The 15,811-nt window shown below is 38.7% G+C and overlaps 2 protein-coding genes across 4 annotated transcripts; one reads left to right on the top strand and one right to left on the bottom strand.

Annotated features, from left to right (window-relative positions):
* Positions 1-78: 78 nt before the first annotated feature.
* Positions 79-6,016, bottom strand: enpp4 (ectonucleotide pyrophosphatase/phosphodiesterase 4). Its single transcript, XM_036593746.1, has 4 exons — positions 5,845-6,016; positions 4,281-5,143; positions 3,950-4,120; positions 79-3,048 (listed from the first exon to the last, which is right to left on the bottom strand). Exons 2-4 carry the CDS (start codon positions 5,113-5,115, stop codon positions 2,678-2,680), a joined length of 1,377 nt encoding a protein of 458 aa, XP_036449639.1. The 5' UTR covers positions 5,116-5,143; positions 5,845-6,016; the 3' UTR covers positions 79-2,677.
* A 614-nt stretch (positions 6,017-6,630) lies between these two features.
* On the top strand, positions 6,631-14,346 carry fam167aa (family with sequence similarity 167 member Aa). 3 transcript variants are annotated; one of them, XM_036593998.1, is made up of 4 exons: positions 6,631-6,757; positions 10,408-10,576; positions 13,063-13,446; positions 13,974-14,346. In XM_036593998.1, exons 3-4 carry the CDS (start codon positions 13,084-13,086, stop codon positions 14,235-14,237), a joined length of 627 nt encoding a protein of 208 aa, XP_036449891.1. In that variant the 5' UTR covers positions 6,631-6,757; positions 10,408-10,576; positions 13,063-13,083; the 3' UTR covers positions 14,238-14,346. The 3 variants fall into 3 exon arrangements, with proteins under 3 accessions (XP_036449891.1, XP_036449893.1, XP_036449892.1); XM_036593999.1 differs by lacking the exon at positions 6,631-6,757 and adding an exon at positions 7,421-7,731; XM_036594000.1 differs by lacking the exon at positions 10,408-10,576 and having other exon boundaries at positions 6,645-6,757.
* Positions 14,347-15,811: the final 1,465 nt, after the last annotated feature.

The raw sequence follows: 15,811 nt of genomic DNA, 5'->3' as shown, positions 1-15,811 counted from the left end.
CTTGATCACAGAAATCTTTTACTGTGAATTGGAAAATTCTCCACTGGAAACATTAATAATAATTCAGTGACAATGTGGTGTTACACAGTGGGTCCTTTTATTTAATAAGCAGGGACATTCTTGAAGGAGTCTTCAAGTTAATTTATTAAAAGGAGCCATAAAACAACACAAGCTAGGCCACATTCTGGCTGACCTCATTACCCCTTTACCCCACCTTCAACATGTTATACAGTAAAACTGCAACAGTCGTCTTTCTATCAAAAGATGAATCCATGAAACTTGAACAGAATCAAACAGGTCATTTTAAAAAACACATACTGGAAAGCGCCCTCTAGTGGTTGAGTTAAAAAAATACCATGAAGTAATGTCCTTTTAAGGACATTCCAACCATAAGTAGCCTTAAAAACAAGAAAACCAATTTCACACAAAAAACAACTATTTATACAAATAAACAAAGATTTTATTTTTCCACACATACATATCAGTACCCAACTTCAGAAGACGTCTGACATAATCATTCTTTTGCATAGATTCTCTTATACTTACAGTGCAAACTCTGCCTATTACCTCAAATAGCAAAAAAAATACTCCACTACAGGAAGACTTGATTTGAAATGCATTCTGGAGAAACCATGAACAGATACTTAAACACTCCACCACTACCATGAACAACAAGGCGCAACAAACCAACACAGCAAAACAACGTAAATTAAAATTCCTTATTACCCCTAAGTTAGCATTTTGCAAAAGCTAAATCTGTACATTAGAAGATAAAAAACCACAAGAGGCCTGTAAAACAATTCGTATGCCATGATTAAAATGACTATGTACCACCGAAATAGAAAAATAGAATTTCTTTAACAGTGTCTAAGTAAGCATAAATATCAAGACTCACGATTAAATAGCAGGATTCACAAAGGAAGTGGAAGGAAAAATGCATTCCCTGCATTCTTCAGAAAGGATGTCTGACCTACAGTACACAGCATAACACACAGGTAAATAAAATATACAGTGTATACAACCATGTAGCATAATGAGCAGATCATCACGTCTATGCAGTACATTCAACTGACTGACCTAAAGACAGAAAACCTTTAACAGAACACAGAATACATCACTGTGCTCTCAGTGCACTTAAAATAAGCGATTTTGGAGAACAGATAGGTTGCCAATCATAAAGGTCTCCAGTGAAAACAAAATATTCATTATAGTGCATCTGACATTGGCCTGAGGCCTATGAAATTAATGGCATAAAACACTTATTCGTTGATTACCTGACTTAATAAAACATTGGTTTAATTTCAAATTCTGTGTAGGGATGAAAACGATTAACTGTTAATCGACAAAAATACTGTTCAACCAGTGTTGTTGCTTAAAAAAAAAAAGTTATTTCATGTTTCCAATAAACAACAATTCCTATTTGAATTTTTCAGGTTTCTCATTCAAGATGTTAATTGTATGCGTGAGGGCGGTACAGGCTATTAGTTCCGTTAGATACATCTACTGAAAAATGAAGTGGTATTCGAGACCACACAATGTACCATATTGAAAGCAAACATCCACAAACGAAAAAAAAAGACAACTATTTTGTTCATGTTCTCTGAGAGAAAGTGTAAAATTATAAAGAAGGTCATGGTGAACAGCGATGGCTTTTGAGAGCTACTGAGGTGCACTGAGTCAAAGCTAGCCCTGCTTATGGCATTTATGTTTGCATTAACTTGAGCTAGTGAGTTATTTTGAGTAGCAAATATAACTTTAGAATACAGAACTATCAGAAACCCATCATTTTATATTCCTGTCATCTTTTCAACATTTTAGTTTTGGGTCACAGAATTATGAACATATAATTATCAGCCTCTCAGTCTAAACATAACTGAGTTCTCATGTGCAGTTTGTTTAAAAGGGTTTAAACATTACTGCATATACACACTTACGCCTGACCCCACCCATCAGCATGTTCCACAGTTCATACAAGGAACACTTAATACAGAATTCAGTTGATGTGTGTGCTCTTAAGTGTGGCCATATTAAGTATTTTACAATGGCTTCGAACACAGCTCATTCAATCACATTGCAGAACCTGAACGATCACTTCTGGAATTGATATTCTGATTAGTTGTGTCTTTGATTTTAGGCTTGCCAGTTAGCAATTACTCACTGACTAATGATGCTCGGATAATCGTCAAGTAATTCGCCAAACTTTGCAACCCTAATTCCATGTCATGTTACTGTATATACACTGAAAATACTGGCCAGCCAACACAATATAATAGAAAAACAAAACAAAACAAAGAAACAAAAACCAGCATCATTACAAGCATCTTAACATATCTTTACTACCCTCTTTATGTATCTTCACCAGAAAAACAAAAAAGCTGTAAATTATTACTGGTTTTGCCTGGATATTATATAACTATTATATTATTATAATTATTTCCGAAGTAACTGGCCATCTTATACTATGCATAGATGTAAGGAATTGGAAGCAGTTTTTCACAAATAAAGCTAAAAAAGTAGAGCCCTCCACTATGAGTGATCATTTGTTTCATCTCTTCCTAAAATATACGTGATTGTCTGAGTTTTCATTTCTTTGGCAAGCATCTCATGTGTGCCTGAACAAAGCTAAATGTCCTCCATCCAAGAGAATGCATGCCTCTATCCAAAAACACTTAGCAGCTCAATCAAGCAATGGGTCATCATCATCATCCTCCTGCAGCTCCAAGCGAGCGAATGGTCGTGATGATGATGGCTCTCTGTTCTTCATCAGCCTGAAGAGGAAGGTGATGGTAGTGAGCACTATGAAAACTCCGATCACGATGCCCACAACTACAGCCAGGTCTGTGCATTTCTCATTGACCAGCATGCAGCGTGTGTGTGCGAAGCTGCCGTTGTTTGGCTTCTCAGGGATGCCCAAAATGTGACACATGAGGGGGTAGAGGTCCACGGAGTTGATGCTCTCCTTCCGATAACCTTTACGAAAGGCAGGGCCATGGGCTGCCAAAAAGGGGTGCATACTGTGGAGGGAGTTATCATAGCCATGATCGCCCACTGTGAGAGGAAAAATAGGGCATGATTAATAAAGGTGTAACAATTTTAATACAGTATTGAAAAATCCAGGTTTAAAACAGTGCATCGATATTGAAAACTGTGTTAATAATACACTCATCAGTCTCTTGCGAGTGTCTCTTACTTGTTGTCTTTTGAGGAAACCACTGTCAGTGATTAAAACTAGACATGTGGGTGCATCCAATCTGAGTAAAGTGGGAGGGGGAGGATATGCTGTGTACACACTGAAATTACTTCCTTTCCTGAATTATATAAATTCTAGGAGTTGCAATTTTGTGAGTTTTACTCAGTTAGAGGGATCGCTCGTCAAACCAGTCTGTGTAGTACATAGTTTGAGCTCAGTAGAATCACTATTCATATTTGTACGGTCTATTACTGCACTATTCATATCTGCACAGACAGTTACTTGGCATGTTTTTACTCTGCATACATATCATATTACATATGCTGCTCTCACAGTACACACAACCTATATTAGCATTCTCTCCACACACTTGGCATACACGTATATTATATTTATACTTGCAACATTAATTTTCTTTATTACTCCACTGTCTTTAATTGTACATACTGTAACCACAGCACCACTCAGCACGGTTATTTTCCTGCAAGTGATATGTAATAAATACTGTATTTTGCACTTCTGGTTAGATGTTAACTGCATTTCATTGGCACTCTACCTGTACTTTGCATAATGACAATACAATTAAATCTAACAGATAAAATAAAAAAATCTAACTGAATCTTGAATTCAGCATCAAAAATTGTGTTGAACATGAAGGTATTTGTACTAGTATAAGCAAACACCAGAGCATAAAACTTTGCACTGTAAGGATACAAAGGATAATACACCTTATGGAACCATACCAAATTGCACACTTACATCGTGGGAGGCCACCTTGTTGGACAATCGTCCAACCTTCATCAGCCACCAAGATGATTGGCTGAATCCTCTCATTGTTTTTGTAATGCAGTCTGTCAGGTATTGCATCCTTCATGTAAGCCTTCATGTGAATATTGCAGTTGCTAAGCTTTTTGTATAGATCTGATGGTTCTGTAAACCAAAAACGAAGAAATAAATATCAGCATATCCAAAATTAGAGCTAAAATAAAATAAAGATTAGTAAAGTTTAGTCTTAGTAATTACTAAAATGCATGGAACAGTAATCAAGATGTTGTAATGTGTTTAATATGTTTTAGAGGCAAATACCAACCAATGAGAGGGATGATGGCAGCCACTGGAGTGAGGTCCACCACAATGTAGCTGCTGCGGTTGACACACTGGTCCAACTGAATAAGTCTACCTTGGGAGCACTGAACCATGCCATGGTCACTCGTAATAATCACATTAATCTTTCCCCAGAGCCCTGTCTTGTTGAGCTGCTCCATCAACAAACCTACATTATTATCCACCTTTTTCAGTGCCTTGGCCATTTCTGTGGTGTTGTCTGGCCCATAGGTGTGTCCAGTATAGTCAGGCTCCTCCCAGTAAAGAGCTGCAAACTTGACAGAGTCGTCTTCACTTAGCCATTTTGTGACGTTTCCCAGTCTCTCCCTGAAGCTCACCTTTCCATTATACTTCATGAAGTGTGTTGGGGTACGGTTTTGAATCATCACGTCTGTTCCTGGCCACATAGCAGCAACAGACTTATAACCCGATTCCTGCACAGACACCCAAATTGGCGTTGCTTCGTTCCACCAGAAAGGATCACTATCATTGTGAAGAGTGAAATCTTTCTTTGTTAATGGGTCGTACATGTGACTGGCCAGAATACCATGGCTTTCTGCATATAGTCCAGTAGCAAGACTGTAATGATTAGGAAAAGTTTTAGTAATAAAGACATTGGTGACATGCTCAACAAGAACCCCATCTGAGAAGAATTTCTGCAGATTGGGAAAAGCATAGTTGTTCAGATAGTCTGCACGGAAGCCATCAAATGATACAAGTAGTAGTGGTGGCAAGTCCTTCTGTGTTCCATTTCCTGTATTTACAGAGATGACTGATTGATAACAGGCTGCTAGAACAAACAGAAGAGCCTTGGGATGCATCCTGTCAAGATTTAAACAGCCTCCTTTCCTGGAAAGGGAAAAAAAAGGTTAAAGTTGTATCAAGAAATTTGTTCAGCATCATTTTTTACTATTTTAGCTTTTACACTGGCTAAAGGTTAATCTAATTGTTATTAAACATATTCCACACACTGAAAATCTGCTGTAAAAATTGGAAAACTACTGATGGGAACTGCATTACATAAATGTCAGCACAGTTGCTGTTAACTACATGAACACTTATCTTTAGATTAGTATAAGTTCCAAGAGTTTTCCAGGGAAAGAGGGACACTATTGTGGTTAAAATTTTAATCTGTTGAGCAGGTGCCCAGCAGTTCTCTAGCTAGCTGAAGCTGAAGCCCTGTGTAGATGACTAGTCAAAACCAAAACTTGGGTATGTTAACTATCTATTGCCCAGCTATGTTCAGTGCTGTAAAGACAGATAAGGAAGAGCTGCTGGATGACGTCTCTAACTTAAATTTTGGTTTTGTGGTAGTAAAACGTTAAAGGCATTCCACTATCATTTTCTTTCTGTCAGTCTATGGTGAGTGAGTTAGAGAACTGCAACTTAACCAAGGACAAAGACAGCACTGAACCAGACAATGCTCTGCAGGACCATCCTGACCATCCTGACCATCAGAGGAAAACTCTGCGGCTCAACACGATTAGCTCATCAATATGAAACGCCGGCTAAGCTAAGCTACAAACACACGGAGAAAGAGTGTAACATACCTTTCACAGCACGCCCGACCACAGCTGAAACTGCGCTTATGTTCACCCAAACTACACCTGCAAACTAAAACGACTGTTTTATCCCGAAATTAACGAACAACTACCACACATTTTCACACATTTTCTGACCCGTTTTCTCGCTTCCTCAAAAATACCCTTCTCGCAATGTAGAAATTAGATGGACAGGTCGAACAGCCAATCAGAATCTTCCGCTCCTCCAGAGGAAACGCCCACCAGACAGGCAGGTGCTTAAAACCCCGTGATGAAGTCTGAACTGGGCTGTTAGCTAGAACAGCAGAAGAGGAGGAATTTGGCCATTTAGGTGGTTTTAAGGTCATAATTCATCGTTAAGGTAGTTTGTCGCACATTTTTGATGCAGTTAAAAGTTTAATTCGAAGTAACGTCTGATATTCATATGTCGTTCTTGAACAGTGGGTACCTAGTTGTAACATTTTAGGTTAAAAATATATATATTTTTTTTTACCCAAGATACAGTCAGAATTAAAATGCGTAGTTCGATAAATGCTTTTCAGAAGGACTAGTGTTTAAGATATTTGGTTTTTATGTATATAATAAATAGAAACAGATGCTGTTGTGCAAACAGATGTGCAGCCATGGCTGAGTTAAAATGTGCCGTTTACCAATGAAGAGAGCCTGTCAGCTGTTAGCTAATGTCAGCCACGCAACCGGAAGTGTATAAGGTTTTTCCCAAATGTGTGACTGTGTCTTGGCAGACCCCCAGCACATACCCACCTCCCCACCACCACCACCAGCCACCACACCCCCACCAGAGAGGGTCTCTCTCTCTCACTCTCACTCACTCTCTCTTTCTCTCACGCACTGTCTATCTGTCCAGCAGAGAGAGCCTGTTAGCACACAGTGCTGATGCTCAGCTAAGTCAGGGAGAGAGAAGGTAGGAGCTGCGGGTTTTTTCTGTCCGTATGTGTGTGTGTGTGAGAGAGAGAGAGAGAGAGAGAGACTATGCGGCAGGACCCAGCCCACAGCATCATGCTGCACTGTCTGTAGTACAGCAGAAACCGACCTGATCAGACTGGGCTATAAAGACTATGCATTTAGTTGGGCTCTACCAGTGCTATAGTGCTGTGGCAGGGACACAGGCAACAATACAGCCTATGAGAAAATACTGTTAGTGGTTTGGTGGTGCTTTTGTATTGGATTTCCTGAAATATAAGTCAGTACTACCGACAGTGGTCAGATTGTAAACTGTTGATTACTGTGGTAAGCTATGCAGGTGTATTTTTGTGTTTGTTTATTTTATTTCTTACCTTTTCATTTCAGATATCTCTCATACTCATACTGATTAGTCAGAGTATAGGTAGCAACAATCATGCTTTTTTTATACCATGGGATTCGAGCCCATTTTGGGTTATCATCTGCAGCCAAAGATGAATATAAACAGCACAGCTTTGTGTTTTCTTTTCGTGAACTTGGTGAACTTCGGAACATTTCCCACATGAAAGGAAACATGGTCTGTAATTCTCAGACATGGATGGAATTAAAATAGCCACAGTAGATGTCTTAGACATTTAGGCATCTTAGATAATATTGGCATTAATCCAAAGGGGATGGAAAAAGGGGATGGTGTTTTTACAAGGGGGTGATTTTTTCCTTTCTTTCTTTTTTTTTCTTGGACGAAGAACTTGCTTTCCCTCTCAAATCGCGCCCTGACTACAGATAGTTTCACAGCTCCTCCATGTTCGTATTACTCTCTAATGCTGCTGGGAGTGAGCTAGCTGTTGGAACATTTCAGGTGGCACACACGGTCAGAGGTGACAGATGGCAGGTGTGGGTTTTGTGTTTGTGCGTGGTCTTTTTTTAGCACTGCCACACACAGTGTGTTGCATTGCTTTTTGGAATATTCTGCAGGTATGTATTGGGTGCTGTTATTCCATCAAATATGAAGTCATCTTTTTACTGACTGAATTCAGAGAGCAGTAGTCTGCAGTATTTCTGTAGAAGTGTGAGGCAGTTTAATTATATATATATTTTTTTAAATGTTGTACATCATATTCATGTATATTTTCCATTCGTCTCTGCAGACTGCAGGGTGCCAGACTGTGCATGATAAAAATTAATAAATGTAAATGGATGTCAAAAATTGTTGTGAAATACATGTCAGAAATGCCTCTGTCCTGCTGCTTGTGTTTTGCCATCACCTCATAGAATTCATGTCATGGGAATTCACTGCTCACAATATTGCCATTCTTTGTGGTCTATGGCAACTGAGAAACACACTCTCTCCAAGAAGTGTCAGCTGTGACATGTTGCATGCAGCATCTTGGGCTGTGCTTTTGCCAACTCTGTTAACACTTAGTCTAAACACGGAAATACACATTAGTGTTCAGTGAATACACTAAGCTAAAGGAATATTAAGACTCTCACATGTACATTATCAGATATGGCTGGTTGAATAATTATATTTCTATGATGAAGTGTGTAATTACATTATTCTAATATTACAACTGATGACATGCTTGTTGCTTGTCACAGAAGCTTTAAATAGTGTCACAGTCAATGTCAAGTCACTTGGATACATTATTTAAGTTACCTTTTCCTCTTAAAATCCCTTCATTTTTGCATTTAAGGTTTTCCTTCTGCTGCATGGCAGAAGTCCAGGAGCTGTGTGGTCCTCAGCAAGCAGCGACAGGCCTTCCTTTCCAAAAGTCACTTCTCTTTCAGCTCAGTAGGACTTGGAATCTCTCCCATGAATAACTCCACATGGGACAGACAAAGTCATTCCAGAGCAGTTCCTAAAATACAGTTGTTTATTTAGAAAATAAATATAACTTTGCTGTCATAGGGTTTATTTTTTTAACCAATTGAAAATGCCAGCTTACATTGTGTGAACAATTTATGGCAGATGGACCGATTTTCTTGGGCTCTTATTCAGATTAACAGACAGTGGCCCATATCGTATATTATAATTCATTTTTACATGACCATATTTCAACATCTGTTTATCCCTTAGAATTAAACAGGCAGTTTTGGTTACTGTGCCTCAAGACTGATATATGTAAATTACCTCTGTTCTGATAGGCTGCTGTGTATTTTACCAGTCTAGGTTGAAACACTCTTTATAACTTCAGCATTAATGGGTGGAGCTAAACTGCAGATATATGTGTGTTGGATTTTGTGACACTATAAAAGTAAGGGCTTGAAAATTGGCTGTTTTGTTGCTTCAGTTCTGTATATGGAACATGTGAACTTGGGAGGGAATGGTACATTTAGAGACAATGTTAACATACCACATCGTACTTTTATTTAAAAAAAATCAAGGAAAATTTGTTTTCCATGTGAGGAACAATATTTCCTTCTCCTGTAAAGTGACCACTTCAGACAAACAAGTTTTTGTTTTGATAGCAAAAACAAGCAAGTTGCTCCTTTTCTGCGTCATAGTGGATTTTATTTTAGAGAAATGGCTTACAGTGCTGCTGTTTTTCTGTTTGATTATTTGTGGTGCGAGTTATCTTTAGACAAGTGTTTGTTGGTGTAATAACAATCACCATACAACTTCCTGACTAATGTCCATGTGACGATCAGTGTTCTCCTTGTTTACACACAGAAACAGGGCTTAGCATTTTGACTGAGTGTTGGGCATTACTCTGGGAATCTTCCTGGAATCAGTAATTTTAGTATCTCCATGTTAGTAAGATGAAGATTGTCTGTCCCCTTAGATCAGGAGCGCTCTGTTTGCTCTGGTTTCTGATGAGATGAGGGTTAGAGGGATGACGAGACTAGCCAGACTCAGGGGGTTCCCAGTTTAGCAGGCAGCTGCTGTGTCCTACTTCACTGTTCACCCTCTTCCAGAGCGCCTCAGGAACCAGTAAACCTTAGCCAAACACTCGAGGAAACTCAACCATTTCCATTAAATTTCCTGCTAATGTTATTTATTTATTATTTATTTACTTTTAGTAATACTATCATAAAATCTTTTGCAGTAAATCATCATTAAATGGCAGTGATAGGCTCCATATGTGGCCTTCAAAGGCCCCCCTGACCCAGTTCATGTGAAATTTCGTCATAGTGCTGTGAAGAGTGAAGTTGTTTTGGAAACACACAGACAGTTGGAAAAACAACCACACATTATTGGCAGCTTTCCTGCAACCTACACTTTTTAGCTCTTGCATGCATCAACATTCATTCAGGGTTTGTCACAGTGATTAATAAAAGTCATAAGACCTTCCTTACAATGGACTGGTTTCTTTTTCTATACAGAGACTCATGTGACCACAGTTTACAATATCTCTGTCCATTATGTCTCCATACTTTCCCGTCATCAGTTTCTTCATTTTAAAGCAGATCTCATTCCGTTATGTCTTCTGTTTTGCTCGCTTAGTCTTTTATGTGTGATTTAATGCTTTCTTTTTAGAAGAAAAAGGCCATTTAAACAAGAGCCAAGATTAGAAGTGGGTCATACATTGTATGCATATAGAACATTGCTGTCTTATTTTTAAGCTTGTCATAAAATGTGAATGTACAGCTTGCAATGCATCATACTTTTAACGGTAGCTATTAATGCATATTCTTTCTGTTTTCTACTAGATGGCAAGCATGTTTCCCACGGGTCCCTGAATGGATACATGTGCATTTCATCATCCATAAATCAGCAAGAAAATATACAAAAAGTGACATTACATTGCCAATGTGAAGGAAACAAACAACCACTCATCTGTGTTTCTAAAATTAATGATACACAATTGTTTTAGTTCAGGTAGTTACCCCAAACACAGTCTCTTGCAAAAGTAGTCAAACCCCGTGAAAGTTGTCAACAAATGAAACTTACACATATTTTGTAAATCAGTATTTTTGTTGTGAACTCATATGCTCATATGCATAGTACCACATCAAAGTCAAATTAGGTTTGCCTCAGATTTTTAAAAGAAATAAAACGTTGAAAAAACTCTGCTTGTATAAGGATTCTAATCTTTGTGCTCTGCAAACTCTAAGCTTACATAGATGAAATACAATTCCAAAGCAAATTTTCCTTAGTTGGACAAACTTTACCTTCAAGTAATTTCCACAATTTACAGATAAAAAGATCACTTTGTTTAAGCTTCATTGGTCAAGCTGTGAACCTGTTTGGAAAGATGCAAGAATGAATACTACCAAAGTTAGAGATAAAGTCATACAAATGCTGAAATTGGCAAAAAAGGGCACAAAATAATATCCAAATGTTTGGATCTTCCAGTGAGCACTTTTCAATAATTATGAAGTGGAAGCTGCATCACCCAGCCCAGATATTATCTAAAGAAGGCCGTCCCTCAAAAATCAGCACCTGAACAAAACATAGACATGTGAGGGAAGCCACAAACAAGCAAACAATAACTTTAAAGGAGCAGCAGTTGAAAGTGGTCTAATGATGTACCAGTCTATCATATCAAGAGCTCTGCATAAAACTGACCTGTGTGGGAGAGTGACAGGGCAAAAACTGTATAAAAAACATATGAGAGCATGTCTGGGATTTGCCAGAAAGCATGAGAGTGACCCAGTTCAAATGTGGCAAAATGTTTTGTGGTCTGACAAGCCAAAATAGAGCTTTTCAAACTGTTATACATGGCTCAGTTTTAACCCTGCCCAAGCCTCAAGAAATACCATCCCAACAGAGAAGTATGGTGGTGGCAGTATGCCTTTCATCAGCAGGGACAGGAAGGAAAACTGAAGGAAGAGTGGACATGGCATAATACAAGGAAATACTGCAAGAGAGTCTGCTTCATTCTGCTCAGTAAATGATGCTTGAGAGAAACCACCTTTCAACAGTACAATGCAACATTTGTGTGTTTCAGAAACAAAAAAAAATCCCACAGTGGCCTAATCAAATGCTTGACCACAGCCTCATTCAAAATGTGTTTCTTTTTTTTTAAATTGCTGTCAACAAGCATTATGCAACCAACCTAAACAACTTCCTTCTAACCTCCCAAGAGAAATGGAGAGAAGTCTCTCCACAACAATGTGCAAAGCTGTCACATACTTAACCACGAATACCTACAGCCATTATTGCAGCAAAAGGTGTCTAGCCAATATTAATATCTGAGGTTATCCATTCAGGTTTTCATTTTCTTTAAAATATCTGCAGAAATACAGCATATGTTGCCATTAACAGTTTACCATTAGAGCATACACTGAGTTGCCAGTTTGTTCAGTACAGCTATCTAGAAAATGTTGTACTTTCTTTGGCCTTCAGAAAAGTGCCAGTGTGCCTATGCATGGACTCTTAAGGATGCTAGATGTCCAGGAGTATTCTACTATGAAATGATGGTATTGTGTAGTTGTTATGGATTGGACAGTTGCACAGTCTTGCTGCAAAAAAGACCTTACCACCTGATTCCGAAGACACTCAATAGGTTTAATGCTCAGTTGGCGGCTGAAAATGGAAAGTTGCTGTCATGTTTCTAGAACCGTTCACTGACAATAAATGCTTTGTGACATCCGTCTGAGTAGTGGATAGTGGGATCAACTTGGTCAGCAATCTTTAGATATGCTTTAGTGGGTATCAGGTGACCTCATGTGTGCCAGGTGAGCATTCCACACACCATCCCACTGCCACAACTTGTATTGTTGACGCCAAACAGGATGACTTTATGTGCTCATAACGTTTGCACTAAATGTTGATCTTTCCTTCAGCATTATGCAAAAGGAACCTGGATTCAGCCAACTTCTGTACCTACTGTAAATGCTCCCCTGAAGACAGCACCCAACATGGTCTTCAGCTGTTCACTCCATTCTATTCTAACAAAGCCAAAGTCCAATAAGTGCTGCTTTCAGAACATCAAAATTGAATTAGGATTTGCATGGTTCTGGCCTGTCAGCTTGCACCATTCTCGCCATTTTCTTTGACCCCTCTGATCTACAAGCTGTTTTTCATCCCTTAGATCACCAATCAGTGGTACTTTCTTGCTTATCTCACTGTTCTTGGCAAGCTCCTGAAATAATTATGTGTGAAATGCCCAGAACAATAGCGCTTTGAGAGATGCAGAAACCAGCACACCAAGTGCCAACTGTCATGTATCATTCACTAATACCTAATAAACTGGCAACTTAGAGTATGAATGCATAGTAAAAATACTAATTGGAAAAATATGTGTAAGTTTCATTTGTGATTCAAACAATACTGATAACTGTAATTATCTTTGATTTTTGATTGCGGACATCAATGTGTTTTGAACGTTTTTCATTTTTTTCCCCAAACATTTCCATAAGCCTTTTTTGGCCAGATTATCGATGACGACAATACCAATCCCCCCCACTACAGTGACGATGACAAATGATCCAGATAAGAACAGTTGTGTCGCAGTGGCTCAGGATGACCATCTTGCCAGTTTGAAGGCTTTGGCTGAGAAGCTGCATCTGGAGCCAAGAAGGCCTTCGCACTTAGAATGGAGGGCTCAGCTAGAAACCCACAGAGTTAAAGGCCTGGAAGCCTCAGTGGCTGCTAAAGAAGGGCAGCTACGAGCTTGGAGTTCTCTGAAGTGGCCAAAGTCCTCATTGAGTTTTACAATGCACCAGGGGCAAAGACATCCTTCTGAGAGCCTGAAGGGGTTTGGAAGTATTGGCGAGGCACTGGAATGGCTCAAGAAAGAGCTGGTGAGCTGGTTATACCGTCTTGTTTTTAGAACTTACATACACACAAGGGGCATCAGTTAGCACTCAAGTAGCTTTTGTGTGCATCACTGAAAGGGAGGAAACTGACATGAACCCACACAAGCTAGATGTTACAAAATGTGAGTATGTTTGCAGGCCAAATTGCATGTATGTGAAATAAAAAGGTCCAAAACACACCCTATGTAAGCATGTGAAGAGGGTACATTCAATACTGCGGCTGTTACAATACAACAATAACTGTTTACTAAATGGGAGATGTTCACTCTATCAGATTAACACTTCTTTGAGTAAGTTGTAAAGATGCCCACCAGGGAGTGAAAAAAGTACTGGGTTACTATGTAGGAGCAGTGTTTGACATTATTGGCACCCTGTAAATGCTTCCTAGGGTAGCACATGGCCTGTAAACCATGTAAACCATGGTGTTCTGCAAATTCAGAATATTTACAGGTTTTCAAATATACTACATTTCATGTCTTCTGTTGCTGTTCTTTTTGTACTGTTCACTGTAGAGAGAGATGCGTGTGCAGGACCAGCAGCTAGCGCGCCAGTTAATGCGTCTGCACAGTGATCTTAACAAGCTGAAAATTGAGCAGACATGTAACCAGCATCGAAAGATGCTGAACGACGCCACGTTTGAACTGGAAGAGCGGGATGAAATGCTGGAGCTGCTCTGTGACGGTCCTGTTGCTTCTGGATTCAGCCTTTCAGCACCACTCAAACTCCTCGGCATCACAAAGATGAACATCAACTCCCGCCGCTTCTCCCTCTGCTAGTAGCCATGGGAGGAGTCCGAGACTACACTGTTAGAAATAAAGGCACTGCGCAGGTATATTTTTCATTCATCAAGGTACAAACAATGTAAAAGTACCATTAAAGGTACAACAGTGGTTTTAAGGTCCAGTTGTGGACCTTAAATAAGTTTTTCCCAGGTGAGAAGTACATATTTGTACCTTTTCATAACCTAACATTTTAAAACAGAACAATAAAATAAAAAGTCTGGAGACGAGACGGGGTGTGTGGAGTCTGTACAACTTCAGTGGATTATGGTAAAATGAACTATGTTCCCTTACTAAAGGTACTGAGATGTACCCTTGAGGATACCAGCCCAGTGACCCCAGTCACAGTTTCGTACCTTTATTTCTGAGAGTGTAGTCTGCGGTTTTATATGAGACATTCCACCAACAGAGTATCTGTTTTACCCACCATACGTTTGCAATAATAGACAGAGCTATTAAAAAGTCTTAATAATAGTTATACATCTAAGTTATGTCCCCCAATATAACTGCATCCCTGTTACTGAAACCTGTTTATCCTGTGGAGAATGACTTTTCTCCTGGCCATGCTCTTAGAGAGGCTCTTAATGATTTCTTGTTAATCATGAAATTTAGCCTATTTTTTTCGATTCCTTTAGCAGAGTAAATAGGTTCTGGTAACAGGATTGTGCGGATACTGGAACTCAAATTACTTAAAAAAGGCTAATAATGCAAATGTCCATTAAAGAACACATGAACCATTTTTGTAAAAAAATATTTTTAAGATTCTGTGCATGTATTTTTTGAACATTTATGGTGGGACAAAAGGGTCCACTGTTGGTGGACTGCCTCACACGAATCCCACATATGTTATCTACTTGATGTTTTAGTGATAGCCTGCTTATTAGCCATGTTTTCATATGGAGAAAAGACTCCAATAGCTGTTTGTTATCCAATCAATTCACTACTAGTCAGATAGTGGTCAGATAGTAGATCCAAAGCATATTTTGTTAGGAATTTTGTAACTCTTTATATAAAGTGAACTAGTAGTTCTTTTTTATTTTAGCAGTGGTACATGACTGAATAGGCAGAGTTTAATACAAATAGAAGGCATCACCCTTTAAATGTCTGACAAATCCATTCTCTGTGCAATCAAGGTGTTCCTTCATATCAAGCCTAAATATCAAGAGAGAAATGCACAATGACTAAAAGATTGTGATTATTTACAGAACTGTCATTTTTAAACCATTGTTGCCTGTTAGTAAATGTAGATTACACACTGAAATGTACTTTATGACATTGTGAGCCTTCCAGTTTGAACATTCAATAACTCTGTGAATCATTCAGTTCTAGATTGTTAGGAAATCTGAAACTTTGTAGTCTGCCTTATCTGACTGAAGAGTGTTTGGGTATTCACAACATTTCTAGATTGAATTTTATAATATCAGTTAATCACAACATCTTATAGAAATGCCTTATTTCTACAGCTCTTACTTGTGTGCACTCAACTTATTCTCTTTGCTTTATTCAATGCAAAGCAACATTGTTTATAAAAACTTCCATAGCATGCACATCATTCAACATCATTTGTGTAT

This window comes from Colossoma macropomum, unplaced genomic scaffold (assembly GCF_904425465.1).
Source record: "Colossoma macropomum unplaced genomic scaffold, Colossoma_macropomum, whole genome shotgun sequence".
In the NCBI taxonomy this organism is placed as follows: Eukaryota; Metazoa; Chordata; class Actinopteri; order Characiformes; family Serrasalmidae; genus Colossoma; species Colossoma macropomum.
Note: the sequence above shows the minus strand (reverse complement) of the source record. Positions and strands in the feature narration are given on the sequence as shown.

What these genes read in the sequence shown, in the direction of transcription:
- enpp4 (XM_036593746.1), bottom strand. Translation starts at nt 5,115, where the DNA reads ATGCATCCCAAGGCTCTTCTGTTTGTTCTAGCAGCCTGTTATCAATCA. An exon ending in TGCCATCATCCCTCTCATTG is followed by an intron (nt 4,121 to 4,280) that starts GTTGGTATTTGC and finishes TTTGGTTTACAG; the next exon opens with AACCATCAGATCTATACAAA. An exon ending in ACAAGGTGGCCTCCCACGAT is followed by an intron (nt 3,049 to 3,949) that starts GTAAGTGTGCAA and finishes TTCCTCTCACAG; the next exon opens with TGGGCGATCATGGCTATGAT.
- fam167aa (XM_036593998.1), top strand. Translation starts at nt 13,084, where the DNA reads ATGACGACAATACCAATCCCCCCCACTACAGTGACGATGACAAATGAT. An exon ending in AATGGCTCAAGAAAGAGCTG is followed by an intron (nt 13,447 to 13,973) that starts GTGAGCTGGTTA and finishes TGTTCACTGTAG; the next exon opens with AGAGAGATGCGTGTGCAGGA.